Raw genomic sequence first — 15828 nt, forward strand, 5'->3', positions numbered from 1 at the left:
GTCTTATTACACAATTTGGGAATTGAAGGCAGGAATATTTACGATAGTCTTGAGACCCTACCTATTGGAGGGGCGGAAGGGGAACCCAGAGACATTTATGAAATGTCAGTAGCAATTTTTGCGGCACATTTTGAATCCAAACTCAATGTTGTTCTGGAAAGACAAGTTTTTTGTGAGATCCCATGGGAAATCAGAAAGTGTGGGAAACTATGTCGCTGTCTTATGCAAGTTGGCACGCACGTGTGATTTTGGCGATATCACGGACTCCCTTATTTGTGACCAATTAGTCCATTGTACGAACAACAAAAGAGTTCAGGAAAAATTGTTGACGAAAAACCCTGATTTGAGAGAAGCCATTGCCATTGTTGAAGGAATGGAGAGCACCAACAGTTGGATTAAGGCGATGAATGACCGTGGGGAGGACAATTTGTACATGGTACAAGCACCACAACTTCGGGAAGAAGTTGAGAGTCAACAGTGACAGTAAAACACCAGTAACTATTCAAGAGAAAAACAAAGAACCCAGACTTCAGCATTGCTATCACTGTGGCAATTCTGGACACACATCGAACAGTCCAAATTGTTTTGCACGCAATTCCCACATCAGGAAGTGCAGGTAAAAGGGTCACTATGCCAAGGTCTGCAATAGGGACAAATGTAACATAGATTCTGTCACAGAGTGTTAACAAAATGATCTTATGTATTTAACCTGATGTTAACCATATTGGGGGCAATGTTGGAATGGTAGATGTTGGGCCTGTTGTCATGCCTGAGTGTACTATTAAGCTTGATGGGAAAGCAGTTACGGTGTTAGCTGACTCAGGATCTCCATATACCATGGTAGGGGACAAGAATTGGCGGGCAATTTTTGGGGAGGACTTTCACTCCTTAACCGAGCCTGATATCAACCCTGTCAGTTATGGGGGCATCAAGATAGAAGTGGTTCGGAACAAGGTCATGCACATTCAATTCCAGGGTAAGGCAACTGTGGGAAAAGTTTATGTAGCAAAACGAGGAAATAATCTACTTGGTTGGCATCACCAACAGGATATGGGAATTAAATTGGACCCCAACGCTAAGTGCCAGGTTATGGTGGTAAATTATAGTAATGAGGACCTCGAGATTCTTAAGGAGTTACAGTCAAAACTGACTGTTGTAATTAAGGCTCCCGTGAGCCTCTGAGCTGACGAGCTCGGGTGAAGCACCTGTGCGCCTTCTTGAGTGGTACTTAAACCTGTGAATACTTTCAAGGCGGCATTTCAAGCAACCACGGCAGCTACGCGTTGCTCTTCGCTGATGACGGCCAAATAGCCAGAAACACATGTCCGAAGATACGGCACTTGCCGCACCAACTTATGGTGAAAAACTTTCAAAACTATATTCAAATTCGTGCTAATGACTGCATTTACCATGATGCCTTGGGGTCACAAATGCTGGAATGGAAGACAGGGTGCTCCCCGTTTTGACTGTTATTCTTAAGGAGTTCCCTGCTGTGTTTAGTGAGTAATTCGGTTGCTTGTCCAATTTTGAGCACAAAATTATTCTGAAGAAGACTGCCATTCCTTCTGTGCATAAGGTGAGGAGAGTTCCAAGTGATGTTAGAACTCCTCAGGGCGGAGCTGAACAAGCTCTTGAACGCCGGTGTGATTGAGGAGATAGAGTCCTCCGAAAGGGTGGCTCCCATTGTTTTAGCGCCAAAAGACAATGGAAGACAAATCCGTATGTGTGTGGACCTTAGAGACCTTAATAGGCATATATGGGTTTATCACCAACCCTTACCCAATATTTCGGAAGAATTGTCAGGTCTGGGTGTTTCTAAAGTATTCAGTGTGCTAGACTTGTCCTCGGCCTACCATCAAATTGTTTTGCACCCAGATTCCAGACATCTCACATAATTTGTGACGCCGTTGGGAGCCTACCAATTTCCTAGGATGCCCTTTGGGCTGGCCTCTGCGGCCGCCTGTTTCCAACGCATTATGAGGAAGGTTTTGGAAGGGGCTTTGGGAGTCTTATTCTTCCAAGACGACATTTTGGTTCACAGTAGCACTTTGGATGAACATGACAGAATTCGTAGAGAGGTGTTGGGTAGGCTGGCCCGTTCAGGCCTTACTGTGAAGAAGGAAAAGTGCAAGTTTAGAGTCACTTCTGTAATTTACCTAGGTCATACCATTTCGAGTGAAGGTACTAAGCCCAAGTTAAAGTTGGTTGATTCCATTGTTCGTGCACCTTAACCCAAGGACAAAGATGGTGTGAGATCCTTTTTAGGGCTGGCGGAGTATTATTCTAAGTTTATTGTCAACTTTTCAAGTGTGACTCAACCCTTGAGATCTCTCCTAAAGAAGGGGTGTGAATTTGTTTAGACTGGTGACTGCAGCTGCATTCCCTTTCGTGAAAGATTGTATTGGGAAGATGCCCACTTTAGGACATTTTGACACGCAAGCCAAAACCTTTTTGTACACGGATGCCAGTGTCAAGGGACAGGGTGCGGTGTTAATCCAAAGGGTGGACCAAGAAGAGAAAGTGATTGCCTTTGCATCCCGATCTCTTAAGGAGGCTGAACAGTATTCCGTTATAGAAAGGGAGGCACTTGCGGGCTCGTGGGCGGTTAGGCACTTCAGGTTCTACTTGTGGGGTTTACCTTTTATTGTGAGAACTGACCACAGGCCTCTCGTCCAAATTTTCTCTTCCAAGAAAAGTGAAGGATTGACACCTAGAATAAGAAGGTGGGTTGTAGGATTAATGGAGTATAATTTTTCTGTTGAGTATGTACCTGGGCCGAAGAATACGGTGGCGGATTTCTTGTCCAGAAGTTCAGTTGATGGTAATGACAAGCCTGATGATGAGTGTGTGATTAACTAGGTGAGGGAGATGGCTATAAATGAAGATGAATGGAAATCAGCTGTTGATCAAGATTCCGACCGACATGAGCTTGCTGGGTTCTTTGTGAGAGGTTGGCCTGAGTACAAGGACATTTCCGAGTCCTTAAAGAGTTACTGGAATATAAGGGATGAACTGTCATTAAGAGGGGGTGAAATATTCAGAGATACCAAATTCATACCCCCCTTTAGTCTGAGAAGTAAAATTATCAATTTGGCTCACAAGGGTCATTTGGGCAGGAATTTGACCAAATCAAGGTTGAGAATGGTATATTGGTGGCCTGGATTAGATCGTGAGGTTGAAGCAGTGGTTAAGGATTGTGTGACTTGTGCACGCAATGATAAAAGCAAAGTTGTGGTGAAACCTCCACTTTCCCCAGTTGCGGTTCCTGAGAGACCTTGGGTGAAGTTGGGACTAGATTTTATGGGTCCTTTCCATCTTCTACCTGCTAACGAACGGTATGTCATACTTATGGTAGATTATGCTTCAAAGTGGGTAGTAACTAAATGTGTGAATTCTGTAGACACCAGGACTGTGATTGAATTTTTAAAGGAAGAATTCGCTCGGGAGGGTGTACCCAGCCATTTAGTCACTGATAATGGTGTGCATTTGACATCTCTCGATATGAAGTCCTTTTTAGACTCTCTAGCCATTGTACATTTGAAAACTGCTTTGTACTTGCACCAGGCCAATGGTCTTGCTGAGCATATGAACAGGATGGTGAAGTCCTGTGTCCAGGAAGCAACTGTAACTCGGGTTTCTCTAGAGAATCTCCTGTGGGACCAGTAGTGGGCATATCGTAATACCCCCAATAGTATCACATGTATTGCCCCTTTTGAATACATGAGGGGAAGGTCGGGTTGCACCAAGATGTTTCCAGCATGGTTTAGAGATAAGTTGGGATCAGATGTTCTTGATCAAGAGAAACTCCATAAGGCGTCGTGTTTATAACTGTTTCTATGAACAAAGTATAAACTGTGGTACGGTTCTAAATCTGGAGTTTCCGATGTTGAATGGAAGGTTGGTGACATGGTGTTACTGAAGGACCCTGGTTTTAGAACTAAAGGGAAGTCAAGTTTCAAGGGTCCTTTCCGCATCAAAGAGGTGAAGAAGAATGTTGTGGTCTTTGACAATGGAGATGTGTGTAGTATGTCCAGAATAGTGAAATGGAACAGCCCTAGGGCTGATTCCGCTAACCTGGGAAACAGAGGGGCAAATCACCCTTTGTGTGAGTCCAAAGTATCATACACCAAAGCTCCTTCCAGGTTCCGTTCCAAACCGTTGTGGTTGAAGGATTATGTATCTTGAAGTCCTGCGTTTCCTGATTCTACATACTTCTGTGCATTAGGACTACTGTTAATTTTCATCATATGATGTTCTGTCATGCTATTGCTTATTCATCCTCTATTGTCTTTTATTTTCCATTGTTTTCCCTTTTTAATTTGTTTAAGTGTAATAAGGGGGATGTGTTGTGGCTACCTAAGAATGTTGGGCACAGTCTGGAATCTGTCACATAGGTTCCAGGTGAGAGGACTCAAGCTTGTAATCTGGGACGAAACTGGACGGTTGGTGGGAACGGGAGCCGATGCATCTGTGTGGGTTGGTGGTGAATTAATAAAGCTCATCTTACTATATTTCCTGTGTCTAAGCTTAACAAGAGCCTATATTCTAGAGCAGTGGGTAAAGTGATAGTCAACGGAAACAGGTCAGGAAATATATCAATCAGTTGAGGCACGTGTCAAAGCTGCCCTATGTCACTGGTTCTGTTTGCTCTATTTATCGAACCATTGGCTGCTGCCTGTGGCAAGACTCTCAAATTAAAGCCCCGATACAAAATGCATAAAAGGTAAAATTATTTGTGGACAATATGGTACTCTATTTGTTAGCAGAAGAGCAAAACATTGCCAGAGTTTTCGATGTAATCCAAATCATTACTGAACTTGGGGGGATACAGAGTTAATCATGCTAAAGCAGAAGCACGTCTCTTCGATAGTTGTGTCAGTTCTCCCCAGGACAAGCCAGACTAATTATTCAGCCTCATGAGTGATTAGATACTTGGGTGTATTTGTCACTCAGTCTCTCGGATATGTTTCAGCTACACTATGAAAAGAGACTGCACAAAGCATGGGGGCTCCCTAACGAGTGGCATGATCGATCCCTTACAATTATTGGGCAAATAGCTTCAGTCAAAATGATGATCCTTCCACTTTTTCTCGTCTTCACGAATGTCGTCATTAAAGATCCCCAGAAATATTTTAAAGAAATAGAACAGATATTAAGCCATTTTATATGGAAAGGAAAGAGCATATACATAACTCCAGATTTTACATTCAGATGTCCAAGATGGGGGATTGGCGCTACCCCAATTAAAAAACATACTACCAGGCTGCATTTCTTAACTATGATTCAAGCGGCTAGGTCTCCCGACTCTTTCAACTATTTTTACTTTATGTTAATGCTTCAAGAAGAAAATGTTTAACTTTACACCTTCAAGATTCCCAGACTTCCGAAATATACCAGGTAGAAGCTTCCCTATATGATAACTTTCCGATACATCCAACTGAAGGAGGAACATCACCTTCCTCAATGGCACCTCGCCATGTTATTGAGAGAGTCTGGGCTGGTAGGTCTACCACTAGCTACCAAGATCTTTAAGCAATAGGAAATGGAAGCACTTAACAGAGTTGGTGACTTTATAGAGGCAGGGAATTTGAAAACCTGAGAGCAGGCAGCTGGTGGGGGTGAATGTCAAGATCCCACTATCAATGTATTTTTCTTATATGCAGATCAAGCATTTTATTGAAAGCATGCAGTCAGTAAGTGATGACATGCCTGACAGTATTGCCCAAGCCTATTTTATAAGCAAATTAACCAGTATCAGCAACTGGTGTCATATATTGCTGCTGTAAATTTTGACAGCTCAGGTCCCTGCTGCCAGCGGTGGCTCCTCCGTTAGGCCAGAGGAGTGTCGCCCCCCCCACCCCCTATTTCCCCCTCCCCAGCAGCAGAAGCTGCAAAACCTTTAACAAATAAACGATAACAAACTAGGTTTATTATCGTTTCATTTTGTTAAAGGGGTGGGACCACAGGTGACGAACAGTGAGGGGAGTGCACTGTGCACTCCCCTCACTGCGCATGTATGTTGGCCGGCTGTCGCGGGCTGGTCAAACACACATGCGCAGTAGGCTCTCTCCAGCCCAGCAACACAGTTGCTAGGCTGGATAGAGCATGCACAGGCTCCCAGTCGCCCAGGGAGCATGCTGGCTGGGCCCTCCCAGCCAATCCTGATGCTGCTCTGAACAGTCAGGATTGGCCTCAGGGCAAGCTGGGAGCCTGAGCCTGCCTGCAGAAACAGGAGAAAGAGGAGCGGTGCAGCGGATCAGGTACGTTTTTATTTCATTTTTAATTAAATTTTACCCCTCTCCCCCACCTGCGCGCGCCGCACAAACCCCGCCTGAACAAAGTGAGCCGCTACTGCCTGCTGCATTAGCCAAAATCGAAGCAGCCACAGGGTGCAAGATCAAACCACGAACTTGGCATTTCCACAATCTCTTGGCTGATAAAGCCATTAGGGGAGCTAATTTTAGAAGAATGACTTTCTTTTCCAAATGGATGCTCTATTATACACCAGCCCATGCACATAAATGGTTCCCACTAACTACTGGGAAGTGCTTCAGGGGTGGCAGCATCCCAGGGGACCGGCTGCACATCGGTTTTATCTGCCTCGCTATACGACAATTGTGTCAAAAAAATGTCAATCGATCAGTGAGAAACTCCAAGTAGCTATTCCGCCAGAAACCTGCAGGGGCCCAGTTGGGATTTCAACAGCTCTGACATTATCAGTCTGAAAGCAACAATTTCTCTTAAAAGCATCCTTAGGGGCCAAGTCATTGCTTCTTCAAAATTGGAATCAGAGGAGGTACCTTTGTTTGAATCCTGGTTGAGTAAAATGGGGAAGGTCAAACCAAGTGAGAAACTTTATGCTCAGAGTTGGGCAATACAGAAATATCAGTCTGTTTGAGAATATGATCCTCATGCAATGTAGAATGGTCAAAAATATAGGCAGAAAGAACTGGGGAGAGGTGGGGAGTTTCTACCAATTATGGTGATCATTTTAATTGCTATTATGAAATATGAGGATGTAAGATGTATTGTGAGTTACCTTTCTACCTGAACGAGTGAATAAAAATTCAATAAATATATATATATATATATATATATATATATATATATATATCTCAATCAATGACAATAAGAAAGGTCTTTACTTTTTTTAATCATCTCAATGCCCTCCCATCTTTGGTTGGGGACACCGCAAGACTGATTAACAAGTCACCTCCCCTGCTAATTCCACACACAGGGATAAACGCAACCAGCACCCTACAACTTCCGTACTTGCACAGCTTAACTGGTGGATCACTCTTTCTGCTGTTCCATCTCCGCCTGCTCTAAATATACATTTCATAAAGGTCAGTCGCATAGTGGACACTTTTCTTAATTTTTGTTCCCCACAAAGCACAAACACTGATAGTCCTTTGAAGATGACTTTATTAAAAAACACAACCGAGGCACTACTTTGGTGTTTAACAGCTGTATTTTTACTATGTAACTAAACAACCAGCAGAAAATTCACAGCAACAGTTCACGAAACGTTCACACAACTGTATAGGGCACGTATTCTGCCTCACATCCCCAAAATGAAACAAAAGCGCAGCAAGAAGATTATGTACAGGCTAAAGGACAACCAGCTAACTTAAAAGGAAAATAGTCTATATCCAGGTGCGGAGTCCAGAGCTGCCTTATATATGAATATTTAAAAGAACTAGTTAAATCTATTTAAAAAACGGAACATGCAATTGGGTTTAGTGTTTTGTGCAAATAAAACAACTGAATAAATATAAATTAAAAACTTTACACTCCTCCTATGGAATGTGGAGGCAACTCTGTAAGGCACTTCTGAAAAGCTTATCTTTGCGGCTCTTCCACATGGACAAAGCTGAAAGAACAAACTGTGCTGGTATCAAGATCAGACTTCAAACTGGTTTTCATACAAAACTTTCATGGCTTTCACTCTGCAGTACATAAAGTCTGGACAAAAGATGAATAAACTCCATCAGCTGTAAGCATCTAACGTCTCCTGTTCCAGACCACATCTTTGGAGCAAAACCATCAGAAGTACCAAGACATCCTTTAAAGAATTTGAGATAAATTGCAGGGCTCAAACAAGTATTATTTTACGTCAGACCAGAATGTTTCCCGGGGAGGGAATGTTTCGTAAGTTTTACAATGAAACAGTAAGGATTCAGGCTCAAGCCCAGGATATTGTATGTGGGAGAAGGTAAAATTAATCACCGCTTTCCTCCACCTCTAAATCTCATTTAAAGCTTCGAAGTGGTCAACCATTTGTGGCTTCGATCATCTGGAGCGCTCGACTATTTGGAGCCTACATAGGAAAGTATCCTTGGACATGACTTGCAGGGAACGCGCTCTGATCTGGAACAAAAAGCACTGAGCCGTGATACTGAGTGTGTGCATCATCACAAACGTGGCTGTCACAAGAAGCTAACACGATGGAAAGGGAAACTGGAGCTCATTCGCCTTCTTAAAGCCCCCATCTAACTACTTTTGTAGGTGCAGGCCTCTTAAAAATCTACAAGGCTGGAGTTAGTTGTAAATTCAACAAAGTCTTAAGAAACCTTTTAAATTTTAAATTGAGACCTCTACGAAATGTTATGACTGCTTCCTCCAGAACTCTACAGCTTGTCTTTATTTTTAATTCAGCATCTTCTCGTTGTACCATAGCATGATGACCTATAAGGAGGACCATTATGTGCACTTTTGGGACCTGCTCCCACGCTCGCTTCATTTGCCTGACCGGTCTTACTCTGGGCCCTCGAGAATTAATACACCTTACAGGATTTGTGGAAAAGAGCTTTTTTCACTTTGTGATTGTTTTTGTAAACTCAGTGCTTTAAATGAAATATAGAAAACCCAGTTATAATCTACTTTTTATGATAAACTTGGTATCCAGCATTTATTTTTTACTATATGAAGGTGTTTTTTTCTTCTTTTCTAAAAGGAAACCATGGTGATTCGTTCTCAAGAAATCTCAAGCTCACAGCACCAGCGATTTTTTTTTTTGGGTTAATGGTAACGTATTGTGCATGGTTAGTGGCGTCTGTTGACCAGCACATTTCTGCATAAGAACAGGTGCACACAAATCAGCTGATTGCATGTCTACATCTGAGCAGCTCTCAGACCCCAGTTAAGGAAAATATAAAAATAATTATAATTACTGCAATAAAACTGCGTGGGAGAGGTGCAGCTTGACAGGATCATGACATTTGTAGACACGGTTTCGTAAAAAAATGGGCATGTACAATGGATGCCCCAAATATATATGTATACAAATATTTTCAACCCACGCCTCCACACAAAAAGGAGCCGGCAACACATTAAAAAAAACTTGGCTTTTAAACGAGTTACTGCTAAAGATGGCAAATGTTCTAAATGTGCCTACTGGGGTGGCTAATTTTAGCAGGACTTGGTTATGAATATTTCCTGGTGATTTACATCTGCGAATCTCTAATCGCACAAGGCACCCACCAGATATTCTATCTCACCATGTAAACAAGATGCTTTTAGCTAGAAAGAATAGCCTTGGCGGCGGTTGTACTACCAACCTCATCCACCAGGGGGCAGTTATGCACTGCACAGGTGAGTCTGCTTTCAAGAATAAATCAGGATCTGTAACCAAATTTTCCCCATGGCCGAACGTTCTTTTTTGGTACTGCTGCATTCAAAGTCCACTGCAAACACTAATTAATCAAATACACTAACAGCTGTAAAAATACATATACATGAGGGATGTAAAATGCATGGATTGCTGGGCAGCTGCACGTGAGCGAAGCCCACTCCTGGCCTGGGCAGTCAAAAGTTGGAGTACTCCGAAAAAAGGTCCTACGAGGGATCCGTAGGAGGGTTAAACGGAAGTTCGATGTTCCTAGCCAATACAGGCGTTGTTGGTCTCAAAACGACAACCTGATTGGTCATTGTTTTTGAACCGTGTTAAGAGAAGCTATTAATGGCAACAAGTAGCACTCTAGCAATAGGTGACACTTATTTTGTGCAATTGATCAGGTTTTTGCCATTAAGGAGTGGTCGTGAGTCGGATGGATTGATCGCAAAGTACATCAATTGCAAAATCTCCTTTTAGGCCGACAACTTCGGTTCACGTTTCCGGTATAGAAGAAAGGCCCAGGCAAAAAACAAAATCAAATAGCTGGCCCTGCAAAGAAAAAAACACCCCAGATATTTTCCACAGACCTTACTTTCATCCGGTTGGTTAAAATAAAAAAAAAAATTAAAGGAAGAATAAGTCATTTGCACAGCTCAAATTTAAAGACAAACTTTGTTCTAGAAAGTGAACTGTAAAAAACATAAAAGCTCCCTTTTGGGAGACAAGATTTCTTATTAAAATTTTTAAAAGTGTCTTGTAGTGCAGCTAATGACTGTCAGTTCCGGCAGGTCTGGAGAACAACGGAATAGAGGGAAGGAGCTATACTAGGTCTTCTCGGAGAGACATCTCCGTCAGAATATCGATCAGATTGTCTAGTCCGAACAGGTATCCATCTTCGCGGTTTCCCTCCTCCCAGGAGACTCTGTGGTTCAGGACCTGCCCTCCTGGGAGCGGGGTAGTTTTGCCAAAGTCGATCATCCAGACTTTAGCCTTCTCGTTCCTGTCGTGGACAAACAGAAGAGAGCTTCCGATGACCTAAAAATAAAAGAAAATCTTAGTTAGCTTTGCAGCGCAGGATAAACTAGAGATGAGCGAGCCAACAAATTAGCAGGTTGAGCAGAGCCAAGCCAAGTGTCTGGCTGGGCTCTAAGGCCAGTGCAGGAGCCCAGCTCATGGTTGGCATCTAAACGATGCAAGAAGTAGCTTGAGAAAATAGGAGAGCCTCTTTAAAAAAAATTTAAAAAGTATTTCTTGAACTTGTGCCAAATACTTGCCTGTGGTCACGAAATTTGGTTGAGTTTGGAAGCCAGGACTGGTCCCAGGTTTTCTAGTTTCACATTATGCAATTCAAGTACTAGCAGTTTTGAAACGGGAATAAAATTTATCCTGGGTACACAGAAATTAGAGGTCAAGGTGTGATGGAGAAAAGGGAGTGAAGTCATGAGCAGAAGTCATGAGCAGCCGAGCTGAAATGTAATTATACATATTTTTTTTTTTTAATCTGCTGCAAAGAAATGTGCCACAAGGACGAATGTGACAGGGAATCTGTTCTAGCTTAACTGGTCACAAAGAAGTTGCATTTTAAAATATTTTACTGGGTTAAGATACTTCGGCTCTCATTTTGAGTTTGGCGGGTGGCGGAGACCGCCTGCCAAACTCTTTAAGACGGAAAACTATCACTGTGGTTTTCCGCCCGCTGGCCCTATTATGAGCTTCCTACTGGCCCAGCGGTAAACAGGCCGCAACATTGATGCCAGCTCATGATGGAGCTGGCGGCAATGTTGTGGTGCATCGGGTGCGACAGGCAGTGAAAAGTGACAGGGCTGTCCATGGGGGCCCCTGCACTGCCCATGCCAAGAGCTTGGGCCCCCCGTCTCCGCCAGCCTTTGCATGACAGTGGAACCGCCATGCAAAAGCCGGCAGAGCGGGGCCTCGTAATCCCCAGGGCAGTGCTGCTTGCAGTGCTGCCCTGGCGGATTAAGACCGCTAGCACCGCCAGACTGTCAACATAATGTGGAGGCCAGGCCTCTGGCTCAAGCCGTAAGTGGAGGGTCAGCTTCTGCATCCAGTCATACTGCAACCCAGGAAGTACTCCTCTTTCATTTGTACCACAAGCAGAAGAAAATGACAATAAGTCAAGTGCAGTCTCCCTCATCCAATACCTGAATACACCTCTACCAAGATGGCATCTGTTGGAAGCGCTTCCCTCTGGCATGAGGGCAGATGGTGAATGAACGAGGACTTGGCGTGCTTCCAGTAGGCCCGGTTCTCGCGGGTGGGCCACGTGGGCCAGGCCCACCCAAACATGACCCTTGGCCCTCACAGTAACAGCAAAAGAGGCCACAGAGAAGGCGTCTGTTAAGTGCTTCCTCCATGTAGGCAAATGGGATTTTTTTTCTCGCTTTTGTTTACTTTATCAGTCAGGGGTCAACTAGAAATCTCTAGAATACATTTTATAGTGCATAGTTTTGATGATAGCGGTTTCACTTGTGTATTGATAGGGAGAAAAGTACCACCTTTAGATGATTTCCCTATTTTTCTACTGTCTGAGACAAAACTCTGGGCATGCCTGTGAAAAGAAAAACAGCCAGGTGGCGAACTCAGCTCATGTCCGAGGCAAGCTGCTGCGGGGAGGTGTGTGTTGGGGAAGAGGAGACAGGGGTTTACCTGCTAATGATGCAGCAGGTGCAGTGGCACCAGTGCCCAGGTTGTAGGCTGCCTCCAGAAATGTTGAAAATTGGGCGCACATTGGCCCACCCAAACACACCCTTGGCCGATCCAGATATAAATTCCTGGAACTGGGCCTGGTTTGCAGGGCACTGGAGTGTATCCATGTGCCCTTTCCAGGGCTGCCACAGCATGTGTGCCAAAGAAGCTGGGCGGTACAGTGTATCCATTTTGTCAGAAAGGAAGGGTGAGGTCACTGATTATGCCTGGAGAGTATCAGAGCCTGGAGAGCTTTGATTGGATGGAAGGGTCGGAGCCAGAGTGAGGTAAGCACGTGCTGTGAAGGTTGACTTTGACAGCTTCCTTCTAAAAAAAAGGGAGCGCCTGATCCTTCAGCATTAGCACTGGCAGATGGCAGCTCGTGAGTGTGTGCAGGATCTGAGCTGCAGATCTGATAGGTGTGAATTGCATTGTAATAACTCAGGAAATTGTCCTTAGGGACACCGAGAGCTCTTGCTCAAGTCTGATGTGTAGTTGACCTGGTGGATACCATAAGACTGCACGATCGGTACAAATGTGAGGGTGCACATCAAGTGCTAAACTCTTAAAGTGCTAGCCGTGGGCATGCTGGAATTGTATATGGTTTCCCATGAATATATATAATTTGGCTGCTGAAGTACCGCACCTGGATGATATGTGTGGGAAGCCAGTTGCACATATAGATAGCTGGGTGGATTATGTGGGATTAACGAATTGAGATTGTTTCTTGAGATTCGTGTACCCTGATATATGCCGCCCCTGGTAACTGGAGGTGTCTGTGTACTTTTATACAGTGGGTCCAATATTACCATTACACTTGAATTGTGTGTGTCCAATATAGGTATGCCATGTTGTCCCCGCCAACAACTTTTCCAAAATCCTACAGAGTAGAGTACTCACTCAGGGATTGTTGGTGCTTGCACAGAAAGGAATGAGATCAACCACAGAAAGGATGATGGTCCTATCCCGCTACTGCCCCACATGCAGTGCTCATCTGGACCTCAGGAAAGTCTAGTACTATCTTAGGGGTGCCCACAATCCTCTGCGGCCACCACTGAGTTAAAATTCTATTGGACCGAGGGTCACTGCCCTCACGGTCACAGAACGAAGGCCACGATTAGCCTCCGACATAGAAGTAACCTTCTAACATCAACTTCCATGACCACTAAGTGTCCCCCGACTAAGCCCTGCTGGTTGGCCAATAAAGGCAGAGATGCCACATATGTGCCTTACAAGATCCAGAAGGACTCAGACTGCAACAAAATGGGCTCGGTAGATCACTCATTGCTGCAGTCGGCCAGCTTGCGCCTCACCACTTGGACAAGGCAAAGCGTCACTCTGCACAACAGGGGCTTGGTGCGCACAACTCAACACTGAAGGTAGCTTATACCACCAGACATCATTTGGAAATAATTCTATGAATGAGATGGAGCATGACACTACTGCCAAAATTAGCACTGCCTTCCAAAGAAAGAGAAAGTGAATGGAAAAATAATTATTTCCAGAATGCGTATTTGGCCGACAAACTGGATTCATCTTCTTCATACTGACGTGCAGAGAAGTATAGAGAAAACAGACGGTTTTCCCAGCTACACTGGTTTAATTCTGGTCTCAAAAAGCTGCTGTAGCTTTTTCAGTGGATCTCAGTTTATTTGAACATGATTACATTTTAAGCAGTGTTTAACACGAGGTAACAGTGGCTAGGCAGACACAAAGTTCAAAGCCCCTGTGCTCTCAGAGTCTGAGCCAATTCAAACAAACTACCAGAGACCCCGCCTGATCGCTGATAGTCAGTTCCTCGTAAGTTGGTGCATTAATGCACCCTACAGAGTGGACTCTAGTCTCCAATGGCCCTGCAATCTGTACAGGTGACCAACTCTGATTCCTAGCCTATCTTGTCCTGGAATGCTCCATAACACTAATGAGAACTCAACATTCAATTTGAGAAACTATTTCCTACTGAAACTAAGCCTATCACATTCATGGGCCATTCAACACTGACAAGGCCACACTGGAATATAACTAGAAAGTGGAAAATGTGCATACTGTAGTAGGTGTTGAGAGAATAGTCTGTCAAAATGGAAACCAATAATACTGGAATATTTGTGCAAAACAAAAACTGGAGGTGTGCTTACTACATTACAGACAGAACTAGAATGTGTGGATAGAAAGCAAATATTAAACTCAACGGCATCACCATTGAGCATTTAAGAATCTGAATCGGGCGTAGGCTCGAGTACACTGTGAACATGTGCATGCTAGAATATAACCGAACATGTAATAAAGGCAAAGCAGAAAACTGCAACGCAAGCAATCAGAGGTATTTAACAAACCTAGGAAAGTACATAATTCCCCACTACCACCACTCAAGAGCTCACTTTTCAGTTCCCAGTGTACACCCCTGTGCACAAATTCACAAACTGGACATAATGGAAACTCCTAAAGTATGCATATAGTGGGGTGCTAGGAATATCACAAATGTGCACACTGAGGAATTACAGAAACTAGCTAATGGGCATACTAGGGGATGAAGACAACTAGTAATGTAGGCACATTAGTCCATCTGTTGATGCACGATGGGCAGGATAATGGGATCTTCTGTGGAGTTAAAATGTACGCTTATAGTATAAACACATGGGGTAGGGATGCACTGTAAAACCTGGCAACCTGTGCCTACTGCGGCTCGGTAGAAACTTGGGATGTGGACATAATTGGGACATTACACAAACTTATAAATGTGCTCATTGGATATTACGGAAATCAGTAATGAGAGCATTTTGTAACTTCATACCAACTGCCGCTCCTTCACCATTGAGAAGGAGCCGCCCCTACAATACAAGCGTTAATTCATAGCATGATATTGTAGTGTGGTCAGTTTTACGTATATTTTGCGCATTAGCTTCAGGCCTTAGGCCTCTGTGCACTTTGCCCTAAATATATTTTATTTATTTGCTAACAGCTTAGAGCCTCTGTGCACTTTGCTCTAAATGCTTTCTATTAGGCTTCGTACTGTTATTTTACAGAATAGCCAGTTCTACGGTGTTGTTTTTTATTCATATCACACTGTTTAGCCTACTTCAGCACTGGAGTTCTTCATAACATATTCACTCTGTGCTTTAGTCAAGGATACAGTCTGGTACATTGCCGATAGACGTGGTAGGAGTCTAGACTTGCCATTCCTGTGTAGGAACATTTTGTGATCACGATGACATGTTAGTTATAAAATCACTTCCTTGTCCCAATTCATGCAAGAGGGAGATTCCGACCAGGGAACCACAACTAGACGCTGACTGCCTCGTTGCAGATGCTGAACCAGATCACAGGCCTTTGCTCAGGTATGAGTGTGTCCGTCTCCCTAGTGATACAGAAAGGCAAGCTGAAAGCTTAACATGCTGTGCTCTAAATAGAACAAGCAGAGGGAGAGTAGAAACGGTTAGGAATTATGATAGCTTTATTTCTATGTTTTACTCTCCTGGTTACTATATCAATCCTACTATGTTGTATTG

General features: G+C 43.7%; 1 protein-coding gene across 2 annotated transcripts in view; it reads right to left on the reverse strand.

Moving 5' to 3' along the window:
* Positions 1 to 7407: 7407 nt before the first annotated feature.
* The window catches only part of ITPKB (inositol-trisphosphate 3-kinase B), a 387273-nt gene continuing 378852 nt past the window's right edge, over positions 7408 to 15828 (reverse strand). For both annotated transcript variants that reach the window (XM_069233800.1, XM_069233801.1), the window contains one exon: positions 7408 to 10651. In XM_069233800.1, coding sequence (XP_069089901.1) covers positions 10436 to 10651 — 216 coding nt within the window. In that variant the 3' untranslated portion in view covers positions 7408 to 10435. The remainder of the gene's footprint in view (positions 10652 to 15828) is intronic.

This window comes from Pleurodeles waltl, chromosome 5 (genome assembly GCF_031143425.1).
Source record: "Pleurodeles waltl isolate 20211129_DDA chromosome 5, aPleWal1.hap1.20221129, whole genome shotgun sequence".
In the NCBI taxonomy this organism is placed as follows: domain Eukaryota; kingdom Metazoa; phylum Chordata; class Amphibia; order Caudata; family Salamandridae; genus Pleurodeles; species Pleurodeles waltl.